Genomic DNA, 15,021 nt, shown 5'->3' with positions numbered 1-15,021 from the left:
CAGATTTAAAAATCTCGGTGGTCAGCCTTGCATGGAAACCCCACGAGGCCTGCTAGTTTTATAGCCTTTTGCTTCAAAGTTTCGCGTGGATAAAGTCTTGGCGACGAGGAAAGAAAACAAGTCTAACGATGCGCTGCGCCTCATTATGTACCTTCTACTTCTCGTATTAGATGTCGGCGTACCTATACAATCAAGGTATGGTAAGGTAGATCGCGCTTGGTCCATTGCAACGTCTTGGCAAACCACCTTACCCCCCATGGCTAGATCGGGGGAAGAAGGGGGCACATTCGCTAACGGAGGACCCTGGAGAAATAAGCATTCAAGCATTCAATGTTGCGATAGAAAACAGGGTCGTGCGGTCGAATACTTCCGGTCCTTTTTCTTTCGTCCCTTTTTATTTCATGATTTTTTGACGTGATCGTCGTTATTTATTCGTATTCATATATGTAGCTAGAGGAAAGCGGTCAGTCAATATCAAGTACCAAGTTGAACAATTAAATCGGATAATAGCATTATTAACAGTTTAGATATTGACATTGATTGATATTCACTCTTTACCCTGTCAGAAATACGTAGTTGCTCAAATCTCCATTAATAGTACATTACTTCCATCCCTAGAGCAAACGTCGTCATGGTCTCTCTTTCGCAAGGTCGTGAACGATGATAAGACAAAATGTAGTTGTTCCTCTCTTCTCTCTCGCCCGAACTTTCAGATGGTAACTGTCTTCATGTCCTTTGTCTAGAAATTATGATGATGCAACACCCTGTTAGATACATACGTCTATGCTCGGTTCCAAAATGTTGACCTTGCTCAGCTGCATCGTCCAAGGCGAGGGGGAAATTTAAATGCTAGATAGGTAGGCAAGGGAGATATAAGATAGATGCCGTAGTTTTTGATATTCCACTGGCGGGATTTGTATGACTTTTCCCGACCGATTCGGCCTTTTTCTCCCCAATCTTCACGTGCTAACCCTTAGTGCTGTGACATTCCCTGCTGTCCAAGGAACACGAGAAAAAGGGAAGGGAAGCGTAGTGGAAAGCCAAGACATATCCGCCCAGTGACAGTGTTTCCCTCTCGACACACCAGACCAAGTATTTTCGTACGTGTGTATAACACATCCCCTATTAACAAGACCGTAAAAGTTGTGGACTGATTTTAAGGGCGAACGGAACTGTGATCCGGATTGGTTGCCGGCTGCAAATGTTTGACAAAGGTCATGGATGTCCGTAATAGAGCCACCGCGGTCCCTATTATCACCGGTAGTGTTGGATATTATAACAACGATCAGGAATACTTTTTGTGCTCGGGAAAAAAATAGCAAGATAATTTTAAATTCGAAAACGCCGTGACACCTTACTATGCTGACCGTGTGCAAACGCCATGGACTCTAACGGTGTCAAATACATGATTGCAGGTCTACGGGCCTTTAATCGAGAATGGAATCATTTTTGCTGTAAGATTTCGTAGTGTAGCGCTTGTCATCGTGATTAGAAAAAGTGCGTATAAATCTTGGACGTTTCATGGACTTCCATCTCCTGTAGTTGATTATTAGTATGGATCCTCATAGTAATTTAAATAGTGTTATTTAAACTCACCATCTTAAAGGTGTTCAATTCCTCCTTGATTTGTTGGGCCAACATCGGCGTGAGGCGGTTGCATGTTGCGATTTCGCCACGGCGATCATATTCTCCACTCGGCCATGTGTCGTAAAAGACAATTCGAGGGCTGAAGGTAGCAGATCGTTTGCCGGAGGTACCTTGAGGTGTTGTTGGAGCGCTCTTAGTGTCTTGACGAAGGCGAAGTGCCGAAACGAAGTAGTCTTCACTACCGATAGCAACGGATTCGCTTCGCTTGTGACCTTGGACTTCCTCATTCGGGGTGCTAGGGGCGCTAGAGCTAGGAGAGTTGGAAATATTGGGAATCGTGGGGAGTTCAAAAGTCGGGCCTCTGGTTTCGTTTCCACGCGGGGATGGGCTTGGGGAATTGCTGCGAGCTATAGGATGATTAGTAAGAAATGCCTCACAGGATTCATAAATTCACTTACTCTTCAAAATTCCCTTTCGGATTGTCGCAAGCACCTCAGCTCTTTCCTTCTCACCACCAACAATGCTCTTCCTTGCGCCCGAGTTATCAGTACCCGAACTTCCTAGACGATCAGTGGGCAATCCTTCCACTACAGGTGCATCCACCGAATTGTTCTCCAGATGAGGAAAGCCGGTACCACCAGCCTGTTGGGAATGGGGGTTGGCGTTGACATTGACCCTTTCGCGTTCCGCTTCGACTGTGACCATCGATACAGTAGCTTGAGAAGCTTCGGGGGCTTTGAGGTCCTCGTTAGGGCCACCAACAATTGATTTGGGTCGGAATAATCCAACCAACGATCTACCACCTTTCTTCATCCCACGTCCCATCTTACGGAGCATAATCGAGGCCGAAGAAGCCGTGGAGGAGATTGATAGGTTATCAGTCGATCCTGCAAATAGCTTGGTGCCCGAGTAAATGCTGCTTCCGATTCCACTCTCTTCTTGTCTCTGCGCAATTCGAGCCTGTTCTTCTTCGTAAAGGTCTTCGGGCCTAGGATCCTTGTGCAATCTCGTGGGTTCATTTTGCGACATTTTGACCGGGTCAGGAGATACATCTTGTCCAGTAACCTTCCTGAGCTCGGCGGCGCTTCCAAAAGAGAAAGCCCGTCTAAGTCGCGACGACTTACTCTTTGACTTTCCACCCTTCTCATTAATCGCAGCGAGCCTTTTAGCCGCGGGACTATCGGCCAGACTAGAAGATGCCGCTGAAGCTTTAGTTGGAGCCGACTCCGCCGCATTAGCGGGCGTTGCCGAGTCATCGGAAGAAGACTCGGGAGCCATAGTTGCCGGCTTCGACAAAGGGGATGGATTAATAGTTCGTTTGCCGACATCAGTTGATGAGCCGCGAGGCGGTATGGTTACCGGCTTGGATTGATCTTGGCCAGACTTCTTGTCTGTAGAAGTGGAGGTTGAGGCGGGGCTGCCCGTGGGGGCAAATGCATTCGGGTTTCGATTGGCAGACTGTTATAGCATATTCAGTTAGTATCTTTCAGTGAGGCAATAGGTACCATCTCGCTTCCATTTGATTGGACAATCGGTTGGGGAATCCTTGGATCTTCAAGATTTTCATGGGGAAATACTCACCGAAGATGGTCTAGAATTACTGCTCCCGCTAGAAACAAGACTTTCTGAACTGCCATTAATGGCATGCATCTTGTTCTTCTCTACGGGACCGCTGGGAGAAAGATTGGAACCACCCCGAGCAACATTTTTCAGTTCCTTATCTAAGCTACCCTGCTTCCTCGACGCGGCTAGCGCTTCTAGGCGGAATGATTCCTCCGCTTGCTTGAAATCCTGCGGGGTCAGGGGGTTGGGATAATCGGAAGAATTGATTGAGTGTATACTACGCCGCCGAAATCTCTTAGCTTCTTCTTCGGTAGGATGTCGGTACAGATGCATATCATCCATCGCCACACCAGCCATTGCACCATAAGCGCTGTGAGGTCTACTGGCAAGGGCTCCGGTATTTCTAGGCATCCCTGCTTTTCGATCTGGCATAGCTCTGGGATTATAAAGATGGACGACAGTAGCCATACCAGAGCCTGATGGCATGGCTGAACCCTGCGGTTGCGGTGTCTGCATGACACTAGGAGATGAATCTGTATACCTAGGAGATGGTCGCCTATATCGCTCAGGCGTTGCTTTCGCAGCAGCAACCTGCGCAAAAGTCGGTTGAGACGAAGTATTCACAGCCAACTGAGGTCGAGATCCAGACGAGGACATGATTCGAGAATCATCTGATGAAATTCCTGCAGGCGTATTCACTAGACCATTGGCGTTGTTCCCGGACGAGTTTGTGGCATAGCGAGAGCGTTGTGCAGCATTCGGATCCATCTGCATAGTTTGTACACCTGGTGATGAACGGTAGGCCCCGTATTGTTGTTGTTGCCATTGTCCACCATTAGCCAGATTCGGTGTAGCCGTGAAGGCATATGGTTGGACCGGGGCTGACGTGTTGCCACGATAGACAGTCGGTCCACCTCCAACATTACCAGACAAGCCGTGATAACTGTTCCTTTGATTACTGTTCATGTACGCCTGGTTAGGCTGTGTTCCTGACGGTGGTGCCATGATTCCCGAAGCTGAGCTGGGTCTGGTCTGAAGCAATGTCACTGTTCCACTTTGCTGAGGATACGTTTGGACCAGCGCAGCCATATTCACAGGATTAAGGCCTAAATTATCGGCGGTATGGGGCCTACGAGCGAAAAGATACGATTCGCCTGTTTTATCTATCGGGTATGGAACGAAGCTCGAACGAGAGAGTCGGGTTTCGTAAGCGGGATGTAGAGGTAATTACTAGCCATTCTCATGTTAGTAAATGATGATCACTAGATGATAATTCGAATCAAATAGATGGGTTGTGGAGCTGGTTGGAATTCGGCTCCAAAACCCGACGCCATCCAAAATAACAATAATGTAGGCACGACACTAATAAAAATATAAATACTTTTTAGTTTATCGACACCCAATAATTAATATGCTCGGCCGTGTAGAGATATCGACCGAGTGATGAACGAGGATCGAAGGACGTCGTTAACGATGGTAAGTCTTAAAAGAGGAAAATAGGAAGGGCGCCTGCGACCAGGGAAAAACGAGTGATGCTCTCCAGAAAGAAGCCTACTATTACCGCAGACAACCCCGTCAACTTAGATGCCGAGTATCTCACGACAACTAAGCTGGGAGAACGGCCGAATCGATTTCGATAAAAGATCTCTGTGCCACGATTGACACGAAGAGGAATAGACGAAACTCTAGTAGGAGGACATGGGCGAAGAGGTTTGTTACAATAACCCTTTACCCGTGTTATCGGCCTAGAAAGGAAGAGAGGAAAAAATAATCTCGTGTTTTTTGGTGTTTCTAGTTTTTCGACAAAAAGATGTGAAAGCCACCTATTTTTGATAGTATTAGGCAGGCTAAAGCAAGCAAACACCCAAGGGAAAACGGCTTCGAAGACAGGACAAGACGACTGTAGATGAAAAAGGGATGGTAGAGAAAAAAGGGACCTGGACGAAAGGGGGGAAATCGCGGGATGATGACAAGAAAACAGAGGGCAATTTCTGAATAACGCTATGTACTATGTAGTCAAATAAATAGAGAATATGACTAAAGGGCAGGAAGAAGGGGAGATAAGGTGTAAGGTGTAAAGGGGAGAGAGGAAAGAGAGTTGACGTTATTCAGATGTGCATTGGGATGGAAAGGGAAAGAAGTTTGGAAGTTGAGGTTTGAATTCTGTTCTTTCTGTGTAGTGTCAACAGTAACAATTCACCTCCCTAGTGCTTGCCATGTTGCTGGTGCTGGACCTGCCAGGCTTGCTAGGCCTTTCTTAGCACCCAGGTACGGGTACCTAGTAGAGGTTGTAGGCAGGCAGATAGGTACCAGGGGACGGTACGCTAGCGGATTAGCAGATACATACTTGGATAGGATATTAGTGGTAGCGCATAGCGTTATTGTAGCGTTGGATCCAATTCTACTTTAGGTACCTACTGTGGATGCACGTATTTGGGGGGCGGTGGGTCATAGCCAAAGCCAGACCCGTGTAATGGTCTGTCGGTTGCTGCAGGTCTTACAGTTCGATGTTAGCCGGGGGGTTAGGTACATGTAGTCGGTACGAGAAAGAGGTCCACAGCGAGTACCTGCTTCTTTTTTAGTGCCTATGTGTTATGTACCTGCTGTATGGATCTAGCCGTACACACGAAAAAAAGGGGGTACAGAAGAAACCATAAATCCATGAATGTATCTAGGTATTTAACCCACGATAGCGGGTACTTCCTTTAGCATTAAATTTAATTAGGTACCTAGGTACATTAGGCGGACCTACAGTAACAGCGACATCCAACATTTCCAATGTGAATGGATATTCTATCATGAACAACCATACAATCATTCATCACTTTTTCTAATTGTCAGCCAGTCATTATCTGCATCAGATAAAAATGTACTTACTTCAAAAATGATACACAAATACAAACACACAACCTATTGAACAAAAAGAAGAGGATGAAATTTCATATCAAAAAGCCGCGACACGCGCATGAATTTCTATCCGTAGCTCGATCCAGCACATACAAAGATATGGGCTGATATTATATGTAGGTGACTCAAACTGCATGACATATTACAACACGATTTAACACCGCCTATTCCAATATAACGACATCCCTCTTTTCAGTGGCTGTACCGAATTTCACCTTGTTCATTCACCGAATACATACCTATACATATACATACGCATACGAGAGGGAATACATACACACATATAGCCCAAGATAAATAGGGGGGGCACGCTAGCAAGCGTAAAGCGTAAAAAAAAACAGGACACCCCTATTATTATTTTTGTTGTTGTTTGTGTCGTATGCGGTAGCGTAGCAGATACGTATTTCCCTTAAAGGGTCAAGTACCGCGACCGACCGCGCGCTATCTCAAGATTACAGGGCTCTCCCCTAGACATTAGCTACCTACCTGGGCACTAAAACTGCTTTCATCCGCCAATTAACAACTCCATCCTAGCGGGATTGTTGATGAGACAAAAAAGCCGCTGAGAGACAACCATTAGTTATACCCATGTCGCGCTAGACAAGCACGACAAGGAATCGGGGAATGCTTTACAGCATGACGCGGCGGGTACAGTACAATCCACATATACATAAACTGATGGAGCTCCCGGGGAGAATTCGCCGTATGTACATCGTTCTGCATCCATGGTTCGATTGCTTTTGTCCAAGAAATCCTAATGATGCGAGAACTTATCTCGGCGTGTGGAGAGAGGATTCGGTGGGTTTTCCCTAGTGAGCTTCGAGAAGATTTTACTATGGTATTTCAGATGTTTAAACATGACGAATAGTGTAATCAACTTCTTACAATGGAGTTGAATCTCGGTGGACATGACTACCTACTCGTTATGTATCAAGGTACCCAGGTATCTAACTATCCAGGGGAATGACGTGACTCTCGTACGTGGAGGCTCGCGGCTTGATTGTACAAATTTAGATGATAGGTAGATGATTTCTGTCATACCATAGGTCAAGTATCTAACCAGGGATTTCTAGAAAATGCACTGTGGTGCTTATCTTCGTCTTTCGACCCTTTTCGATGTCGATACGCTTCAAGTTGATTGAAGATCTCTTTCAACATTTAACAATACATTTTTACTTGCAATTATGTAAACTCCCTCACATCATTTACATGGCATACCTTCAAAGAAAGAATAGCAAGACGGGCGGTGACACCGACTCGGCAACTGCGAATGCATCGGCGACGCACCTAAGCGATCCAAATAGGTACCATACATACTCTTATAAGAAATATTGTTGGGGCTTCCCTTAATTAACCTAGATCAGCGGTTAACAGCGCCGGGGAACAGAAGATATCTTGATAGATCGGCAGCAAAGTACATTTCACGGTTATGGCTACTATACAATTCAAAACCCTTGTCTTAGATATATCTTATTCTCTATAAGTACCATTATATTGTACCTTATGGATATAATATTTAGGAATGACGGGACCAGCGCAGATCATTCATTTCGCAACCTTGAATAATACAAGAGGAATATTCCCTAGCATTAAGAACCAATTCTTATCCGCGATCGACGCTCTAAATTACTCATTTAGGTCGGTGATTAATAATTATGTGAGTAGAAGTGTACGAGAAATTTGCACAATTTACACTGTCAACCCAATCCTACCTTCCAATATTCAATAGAAACATAATGACATGCCGGATGACGACTGTGGATAAGCCGCTGAGAAAATAGCGACGATGAAAAAAAGCCCTTAGATCGTTGGATCATTAAGGATGTTCGCTATGTATAGCGGCGTTATAACCCTGTACCAACTTCATTCAAAGCCGAGAATTAAATACACAGTAGCCGGAATTTTAGCCCTGCAATAAACCAACTTACAGCACCATTGATCTCAGGTAGTCCCTGTAAGATGTCTGCATTAGGGGTCTTAGGGGTAGGTACATACAGCATAAATACGGGGGGTACTAGTTCGGTATACATCACCTGGGCAATGATCGATGAAGTGTTCAATGTCGTACAAAAAGCAGCACAGTCCCCTTCTATCGAGATGCGTCTTTAATGATGTTGTTTTCAAATTCATCATTTAGTTTCCACTATCGTCAAACTAGGTCCACCAAGATAGGATCATCGATCTGACGATCTATTAAACGAAGCAAAGACCAACAGTTTCCAATTCTTATGACGAATCGCTAAGATGCAAATTAGAAAATGGCGCCAGCATAAACAGACATCCTTTTTAGTATGTACATACATAGCTGTTAAGATCCATCCGTGGAGGGCCCCCCTTTTTTCCCCACGTTCATCTTATTACTGTTATTATTATTAGCGTATGACCCGGTATTGAGCCCCTATTTTTTTCACTTCTTAATTCAGAACAAGGTCTACTATGAATCCCTCCTTTATACTTCGTATGGACAAAATCCGGGGTAATTTTATTAATTAAGAGTTAATTGCATCATCCTCATCCTACGCGACATTCAAGATGATGGGAATTTAAAGAGAACACATCGTAATATACTTTATTCTTATCGTGCTAGGTACATGTAGGATGTAGGTAAGCAAATTTCAGTATTTTTCCCTTCTAAAAGGGAACATCAATTCAACAAAACCCAAGAATCGAGGTTTGTGTTTTCATCGACAGCTGAGGACGATGGGCAAGGATAATTCCTCTTGCCCTAATAAGAAGGTCCTAGTCCCAAGAGTGAGTTCGTTACAATCCGAATCCCATGAGTACCTAGCCTACCCATTGTAACCTAAGGCTCTACCTTGGAGACAAATCAGCAATCACTAAAAATCTACTCCGCGTCCAGCAACGGGGGAGATCTTCCATACTTGGCGATATGCGACCAGAGCCGACGTAGTAGAAGTTACGGTGATAGTTCCAAGTTCGTGCGGGATAGTCCTCAAATAACTAAACCTCCTCACCGCTTTGCATTGCCGGCAGCGTAGCAACAAGATCAATGCGTACCACAATGACTGCTTTAAATACTTGATGTATCATCTTCGGTTGAATCCAGAGACCCCGACTTTTTCTTCGTTACACAACATGAGTTCAGCCAGCCATCATCGTAGAGCAGCGGCTAAAGAGGGGAAATGTTTAACGACAAAAGACGGGACCGATATGAATCCCACTCTTATCTTGCCCCCCGACGTTCGCATAAACTGTCTTGCCTTGGAACGAGCCTGGATTGTTTGATATCTGATCTAGCGATGTACTTCATATTAAATCGAGAGAAGGGCAACACTCACCGGTAACGTTCCCGCATCGTATATATCGAAATTCCATTACAAATTGGAAATTCATGCTCTGTTTTGTGCTTAGGGAGCTTACAAGTGAAATTGATAACTTGTTTTTCTAGAAAAGTCTTGGTTCCGATGTTCCCATAGCATAAGGCATGGATTTCCTACTTCATAGTATCTAGGAATTGAATGTACCAAGACCGTAACGTCGCGAACGTAGGGGAGTCGGATATTCCCCTAGGTACACGACATTAGAGGTCATAAGAACTGCTTTTGGGGGAACATAGATGTGCTACGGCTTCTCGCCCTGTTGGTTACGGACGCTCTCGCCACACGAACATGCAAGATCACATCGGCGTGATTACAACTTCTATTCCAACCTAATAAACCTACGTCTCTTAGCGTGAGGGCTTCACCGCTTCCCTCTCGGGAAATTTAGGCCATCTAGTGGCATTCTGTCGAGTTAGGCGATTGAAGTATCAGGGAACTGATTGAGCTGTTTCCTAGATCTCAAGTCACACATGAGTCATCGTGCTACCACGCTTCACAACCCCCCAAACAAATCTATACCGATATGTGGTGCTTACCCCACATACCGGCGACTCTGATCTAGGCTTTATCTACTATAAACGTTGTTTTCATCCCAGGGGTCGGGATCATGGATTCAACTCGAAACCAGCTTAGTCGACTTAGTTGTGCAACGAGGGGCCGAGAAAAACGTATTTACACCTGACCTAAGAATCAAACGAAGTGGGCGTATCCCAGCCACTCGGTCGCAAAAACCAAGTCCCACCAGTGAAGTGTCACGGCTCGACACCGGTAGGTCGGTTTTGATATGCTCGTCGCTTCGTGGGTGTCCACTTCGTGTGTTCTAGGAGCACAACGTCATATATATACGACATATTCCATCCGAGGCTATTGCTTCAAAAGCTTCCAATTGGAACTTCTAGCCTGAGTACGCGCAATTATTGTTACTCTAGCGTACGTTTCTTAGTGTTGGTGTACCTGATATAACCCTCGACCATCTTCGCGACTCCTTTGTTAGGAGTGTGACTCACCCTGCCAACGTCCTTGCTGAAATACACCTCAATATGTTCTCCGAGCCTCGGACCTGCTTGTTCCTTGTTTAGGCACAGGTATCACGACGGATGCAATGGAGCATTCTAGGATAGGAGCCACGGCTAGCGGCTTTAAGAGCTGAGTTACTTATACCAGGTGAATGAGCTAATCACCCATTGATATGTAAGATACCGATACACTAGGGACTAGATCACAGCGTGGAGGTGAAATTCGCCGATCAATTGCAATCGGCCGTACTTTGATGACTGAGGGACATGCTTATTCTTAAGCTCTAAGTGGTATAGGACGAGGTACGGCTCGTCGTTCTTCGCGGGAGATCCGCACTGGTCGTGTGGGTGCAACGTACTTCCTTAGTAGGCTTTTACTACCTATGATAAATTCCCTCGATCTTTGTTTTACCATCGTATAGAAGGGCTATCGCTAACATGATACTATCGTTTTAGAAGAAATTCTATAACTAGGTCCAAATGATCGCATAGGTGCTCGGGAAATCCGTGTCACGCGCCAAATATATTTTACGCGGACCGACGTCCAGCTTAAGAGCCAGGGATTCATCGCAACTCCAGAGTTTACTTAAGCCCAAGATACCAAGACGGTGAATTGAACCCGGTCTTCGGATATCAATATCTGTGTAGCATAGGATCGATGCATGGGTCGGTGTGTAGCAGCGGTTGGCTGCGTATATCTCCAACTTAATTCCTCCCGACAGCTTGGCTCCCGTTTTTTCATCCCTGCCTACCTAAGTAAGTAAGTAAGTATAGCTTCGCATAGTGTTGCTCGTTGGGACGTATCAATAGACCTGCAGATGAGTCTAGATTGTGGTGAATGTGCAGTGTCTTCGTCTCTAAAGGGTGTTTCGCTATGCTCATAGAAGATTGTTAGACCGCAATAGAAACCCCTTACCTAGGAAATGACCTAACAAGCCATAACACTAGACAGGCTCACTTACGACGATATCTTAAGATCAGTTACTGATATTGAATGATTGCTTATAGTATAAAGCTTGACAATTGGATTTGGTAGTGTAGAAGGAGACGCCAAGTATCGTGAAATCGGTAGGTAGCCGGTTGATATTACGGCTTGGCCACCATGGGATGGAAGGCCTAAGAATATCATTACACCAAGCTATTGGGAAGAGATGAGGAGTGCTCAACGCTTAGTAACGTCAAGCACCCCACTCCCACGATGTCTTAGGACGTGTCCGGTATCGAGGCCTTAAAGCTTAGTTAGGTACAGACAATCGAAGGGATTATTAGAACGAAAGACACGGATACATCACGGAAAAGAGATATTTGATGAAAATAATAAATTTTGTGCTCCAATCATCTATCCATGTCTCATTTATCGTCGAATTAGAGGATCAATTGATGAGCCAAGTAGGTATTATTTTGGTCATATCTCGTCCCACGCAGTTCGCCTTGTTGCGCCGTCATAACCAATTAACCCCCAATGCTGCGGCTGCATTATGCGCTCTGTATCAAACAGACGACAAACCGCAGCATCACTCCCCACACGCCTCAAAAAAACGCCATGCTCCAATCGGAAAGTCGAAAGTCAATTGTCGTCTAGTCTTTCTCTCTCTTGAAGGGGCCCTTGATGAGGTTGGACCACCCGCCAAGGAGGTATTGGTCGGTGTGACGACCACAGTGGGTGTACACATTCACCGTGGGGGAATGCGGTTTCGAGGGCGGGTTGGTCTGTTTGTCCGACGAATGATGATGGTGGGTGAATGCTCGGCGGTAGTCGAATCGGCTACTTCCATGTGTAGTCTGTGGAATGTTAGACTTGAAGCAACTGGTGAGGAGTTGCGAGAGGGGAGAGCAAATAATGACCTTTTCTTTGTCTGATTTGTCGGAGTTGTCTGAGAAGTAGGAGTCGAAGCTGTGTTGACGCTGGTGTGTAGAGCCCCCAAGGGTGGGTGGGGCAGGTGACTCAGCTCGAGACGGAGACATGGTGGAATTGGGGTACGTAGATCGACGTCGACGTGGGTAGGGTGTGAGTTGTGGAATTGGTGTAGAATTAAAGGGTCAATTCCAAAGACCAAAGAACCACAGAGCTTGTGAGGTCGTGATTATCAGGCCGTTGGCAAAACGACAAGCTCGGATTAGATATTTATGTAGTAGGTAGAGGTATGTGGTAGGTATCGATTGTTAGCTACGTTTTACTACAAGCTTAAGTAAAGCTTGTGAGAAGTAGGTAGCTTTGTTGAAGAATGAGTAAAAGAATGCCCTCCAGGGTGTCAAGTGTCGCACGCCTGGTGCAAATTATTTACCTGATTAGATCAAGAAAACACAAGTCTCAGAAATCCAAGAAAAAATCTTGTTGCCTGAAATTGGTGTTATATATATATACATGTTTTCACAGCACAGTGAAAAGTTAGCGGCTGAAGCAAACGGATCAATTAGCTAGGAAGGCAGCTGATTAGCATGTGCACTGTACGAAACAATGGTCTTCGGTTAGACGGCATTGGGTGAAGAATTGACGCATGTCTTATCTATCGTCATAGCCAATAGACCCTCGGATGAAGGATCCCACAACCCAGAGATTCGAGAAAAAGAGACGGTGTGTGACTGAGGCTAGAAGCTTTACTATTAGTCACCCTGCGAATGATCTTTTGTTGCAAGTGGGACTTAGCCGGTCAGCCCTATTAAAATCAACGGTGCCGTGCAGCCGTAGCACGTAGCCAAGACATATCTACGCAGGCATTCTGGTCAGGTCGGTCGCTATCCTGGTTAGTGATCAAGGTTGGGTACATCTTAGTTCGCTGCCTGAAGGAAGTGAAGAGCGTTCCCTTGTGTTTCTTCGTCTGAAACAAATTTGAGGAACTTCAATGATTTATCGGACATCTTCAGTTCGTTCGTAAATACTCCTCATCAAGGGCATTATTATGTTGCTTTAATGGAATGGAGGAAATAATTAGATACTATAGTAGGGGATTCTAAATACGAAATGATGGATATTCTAGCGACCGAAGATTTCGGGATGTCATTGAGAGATTAATGTTTACTTCCCAATGTTATAGATAATGCATGTGGTCAGAAGCTCAGATGCCAAGAATGGATCGCGGAGGGTATAGGGCTGCCTTGAGGGTCGCGAACCATCTTATTGTAACCGATATCCGTGGCGATTGGATCGTGGGGAAGTGGAGAGAAAAGATCCTCCAGTAGAATCACAGCAGATAGATATTTAAGTTGCCTGAAACAATTTGAATCATAGCTAGCTTTATCTCCTCGGTATCTAGAATGGAATTGTATATACGTACGCTTCAATGCATAGCGGCAGCAAGCATGATAAATCTTGGACTTTTCAAATTGATACCTTTTTACGGTCGGTGTATGATACGAATAATGAGGCTTCACAATTCTGAAAAGAGCTCCATAAAAAATCGGGTGTACGGCATCACGGCAATACGGCTTCTCTCAAGACAGAGCTGGAATTTCAAGATAAATAGTGTATAAGGAATTCTCGCACTGTATGAAGAGGCACGCGGTCGTCCTCATCCAAATTCGGTCATGATTACTAATATTAAGAGCAAACGGGATTTAAGGTTGCTGCCTTAGGCCCCCCTTTATCCACCATCGGAGCCCGGCGCTGGCAGGAGGGCCAAGAAAAATATTGGGCCATACTTTCTAAAGTGCTGTACCCACGTAACCACGGCTCCTGACCCCTTCCAACGGGCTCATAGGGCTGACCTTAAGTTTTGAGCCGCATGGTAGCGCCGTCGATATGATGCAAATCTGGGGATAGACATTTAGATATATTGATGTCGAAGATGGTCGACTTGCATTTCACGTTTGATCACATATATACTTGTCACTGGTCGTGAAGGTATCGAAAAATTGTCAATTGTGCACTAAAAGTGTAAGCGACCTAAGAAAATGTCATAAATGTTATGTTTTGGTATGATACATAGGATGAATATGGAGTCTTGAAAATATTTAGATTCGATGTTGAAAAATGGGAGTGAAGATGGATGGATCATTGGAGCTGTCGGGGTTGGAGTTGTTTTGACAATTTTTGGTAGGACATGTCGGATGATTCCCAGCAAACGGAATTTAATTGGCCGATGTATTGTTAATTGTGGATCTATTAATGTTTTGCAGTGGTCCGTGCCCCTATCCGCCTGTGCAGAAGCGTAGAAACGCGCGCCGACTAGTGACTACCTCCTACCTAAATCCTTACTAAATCCCCCCCCAAGTGCCAGAGCTTCCTTCACTCTTCATTCGGATTTGCGTCTTTCACGCAATATTTTGTTTTCTTCCATCACACCATTTGCGTCCAGCACATTGTCCTCCCGATCGGTCATTTCATCCAAAGATTTCGTGTTTTCCAATGCTCATCAGCAGCCTGCGACTCTTACTCATTGTCATTGCCTCATAAAAATTATTTTTGCATATATTTGTCTGCAAAACATCCTCGTCTAATTCTTACTAAATAGTCATTCAATTCAATTAAAGTCCTTCCCGTTCCTAATTTCCGAATCCCAAAAACCAGTCAACGGATAGTGAATATCAAATTTGTATGTCCTACCCTTCCGACCCTGTCGCGTTGTTATGGTGCGTGTCTATTGAGTTGGCTCCACGATGCAATGACT

At 45.0% G+C, this 15,021-nt stretch overlaps 2 protein-coding genes across 2 annotated transcripts; both read right to left on the bottom strand.

The window, feature by feature from the left end:
* Positions 1-907: 907 nt before the first annotated feature.
* Positions 908-4,325, bottom strand: F4822DRAFT_366510 (uncharacterized protein). Its single transcript, XM_051456191.1, has 4 exons — positions 3,169-4,325; positions 2,046-3,045; positions 1,597-1,994; positions 908-1,536 (listed from the first exon to the last, which is right to left on the bottom strand). Exons 1-4 carry the CDS (start codon positions 4,237-4,239, stop codon positions 1,489-1,491), a joined length of 2,517 nt encoding a protein of 838 aa, XP_051310316.1. The 5' UTR covers positions 4,240-4,325; the 3' UTR covers positions 908-1,488.
* Positions 4,326-11,479: 7,154 nt separating this feature from the next.
* F4822DRAFT_366415 (uncharacterized protein) lies at positions 11,480-12,901 on the bottom strand. Its single transcript, XM_051456186.1, has 2 exons — positions 12,700-12,901; positions 11,480-12,627 (listed from the first exon to the last, which is right to left on the bottom strand). Exon 2 carries the CDS (start codon positions 12,377-12,379, stop codon positions 11,993-11,995), a length of 387 nt encoding a protein of 128 aa, XP_051310315.1. The 5' UTR covers positions 12,380-12,627; positions 12,700-12,901; the 3' UTR covers positions 11,480-11,992.
* Between the last annotated feature and the right edge of the window lie 2,120 nt (positions 12,902-15,021).

This window comes from Hypoxylon trugodes, assembly GCF_022578975.1.
Source record: "Hypoxylon trugodes strain CBS 135444 unplaced genomic scaffold F4822scaffold_9, whole genome shotgun sequence".
Classification (NCBI taxonomy): Eukaryota; Fungi; Ascomycota; class Sordariomycetes; order Xylariales; family Hypoxylaceae; genus Hypoxylon; species Hypoxylon trugodes.
The sequence above is the reverse complement of the archived record's forward strand: the minus strand, read 5'-3'. Positions and strand labels throughout refer to the sequence as shown.

Excerpts from the sequence above, each read along its gene's own strand:
- F4822DRAFT_366415 (XM_051456186.1), bottom strand. The coding sequence starts at position 12,379 with ATGTCTCCGTCTCGAGCTGAGTCACCTGCCCCACCCACCCTTGGGGGC.
- F4822DRAFT_366510 (XM_051456191.1), bottom strand. The coding sequence starts at position 4,239 with ATGGCTGCGCTGGTCCAAACGTATCCTCAGCAAAGTGGAACAGTGACA. Across the intron at positions 1,995-2,045 it reads CCGAAAGGGAATTTTGAAGA|CTCGCAGCAATTCCCCAAGC; the intron begins GTAAGTGAATTT and ends ATCATCCTATAG. Across the intron at positions 1,537-1,596 it reads AATTGAACACCTTTAAGATG|GAGATGGAAGTCCATGAAAC; the intron begins GTGAGTTTAAAT and ends AATCAACTACAG.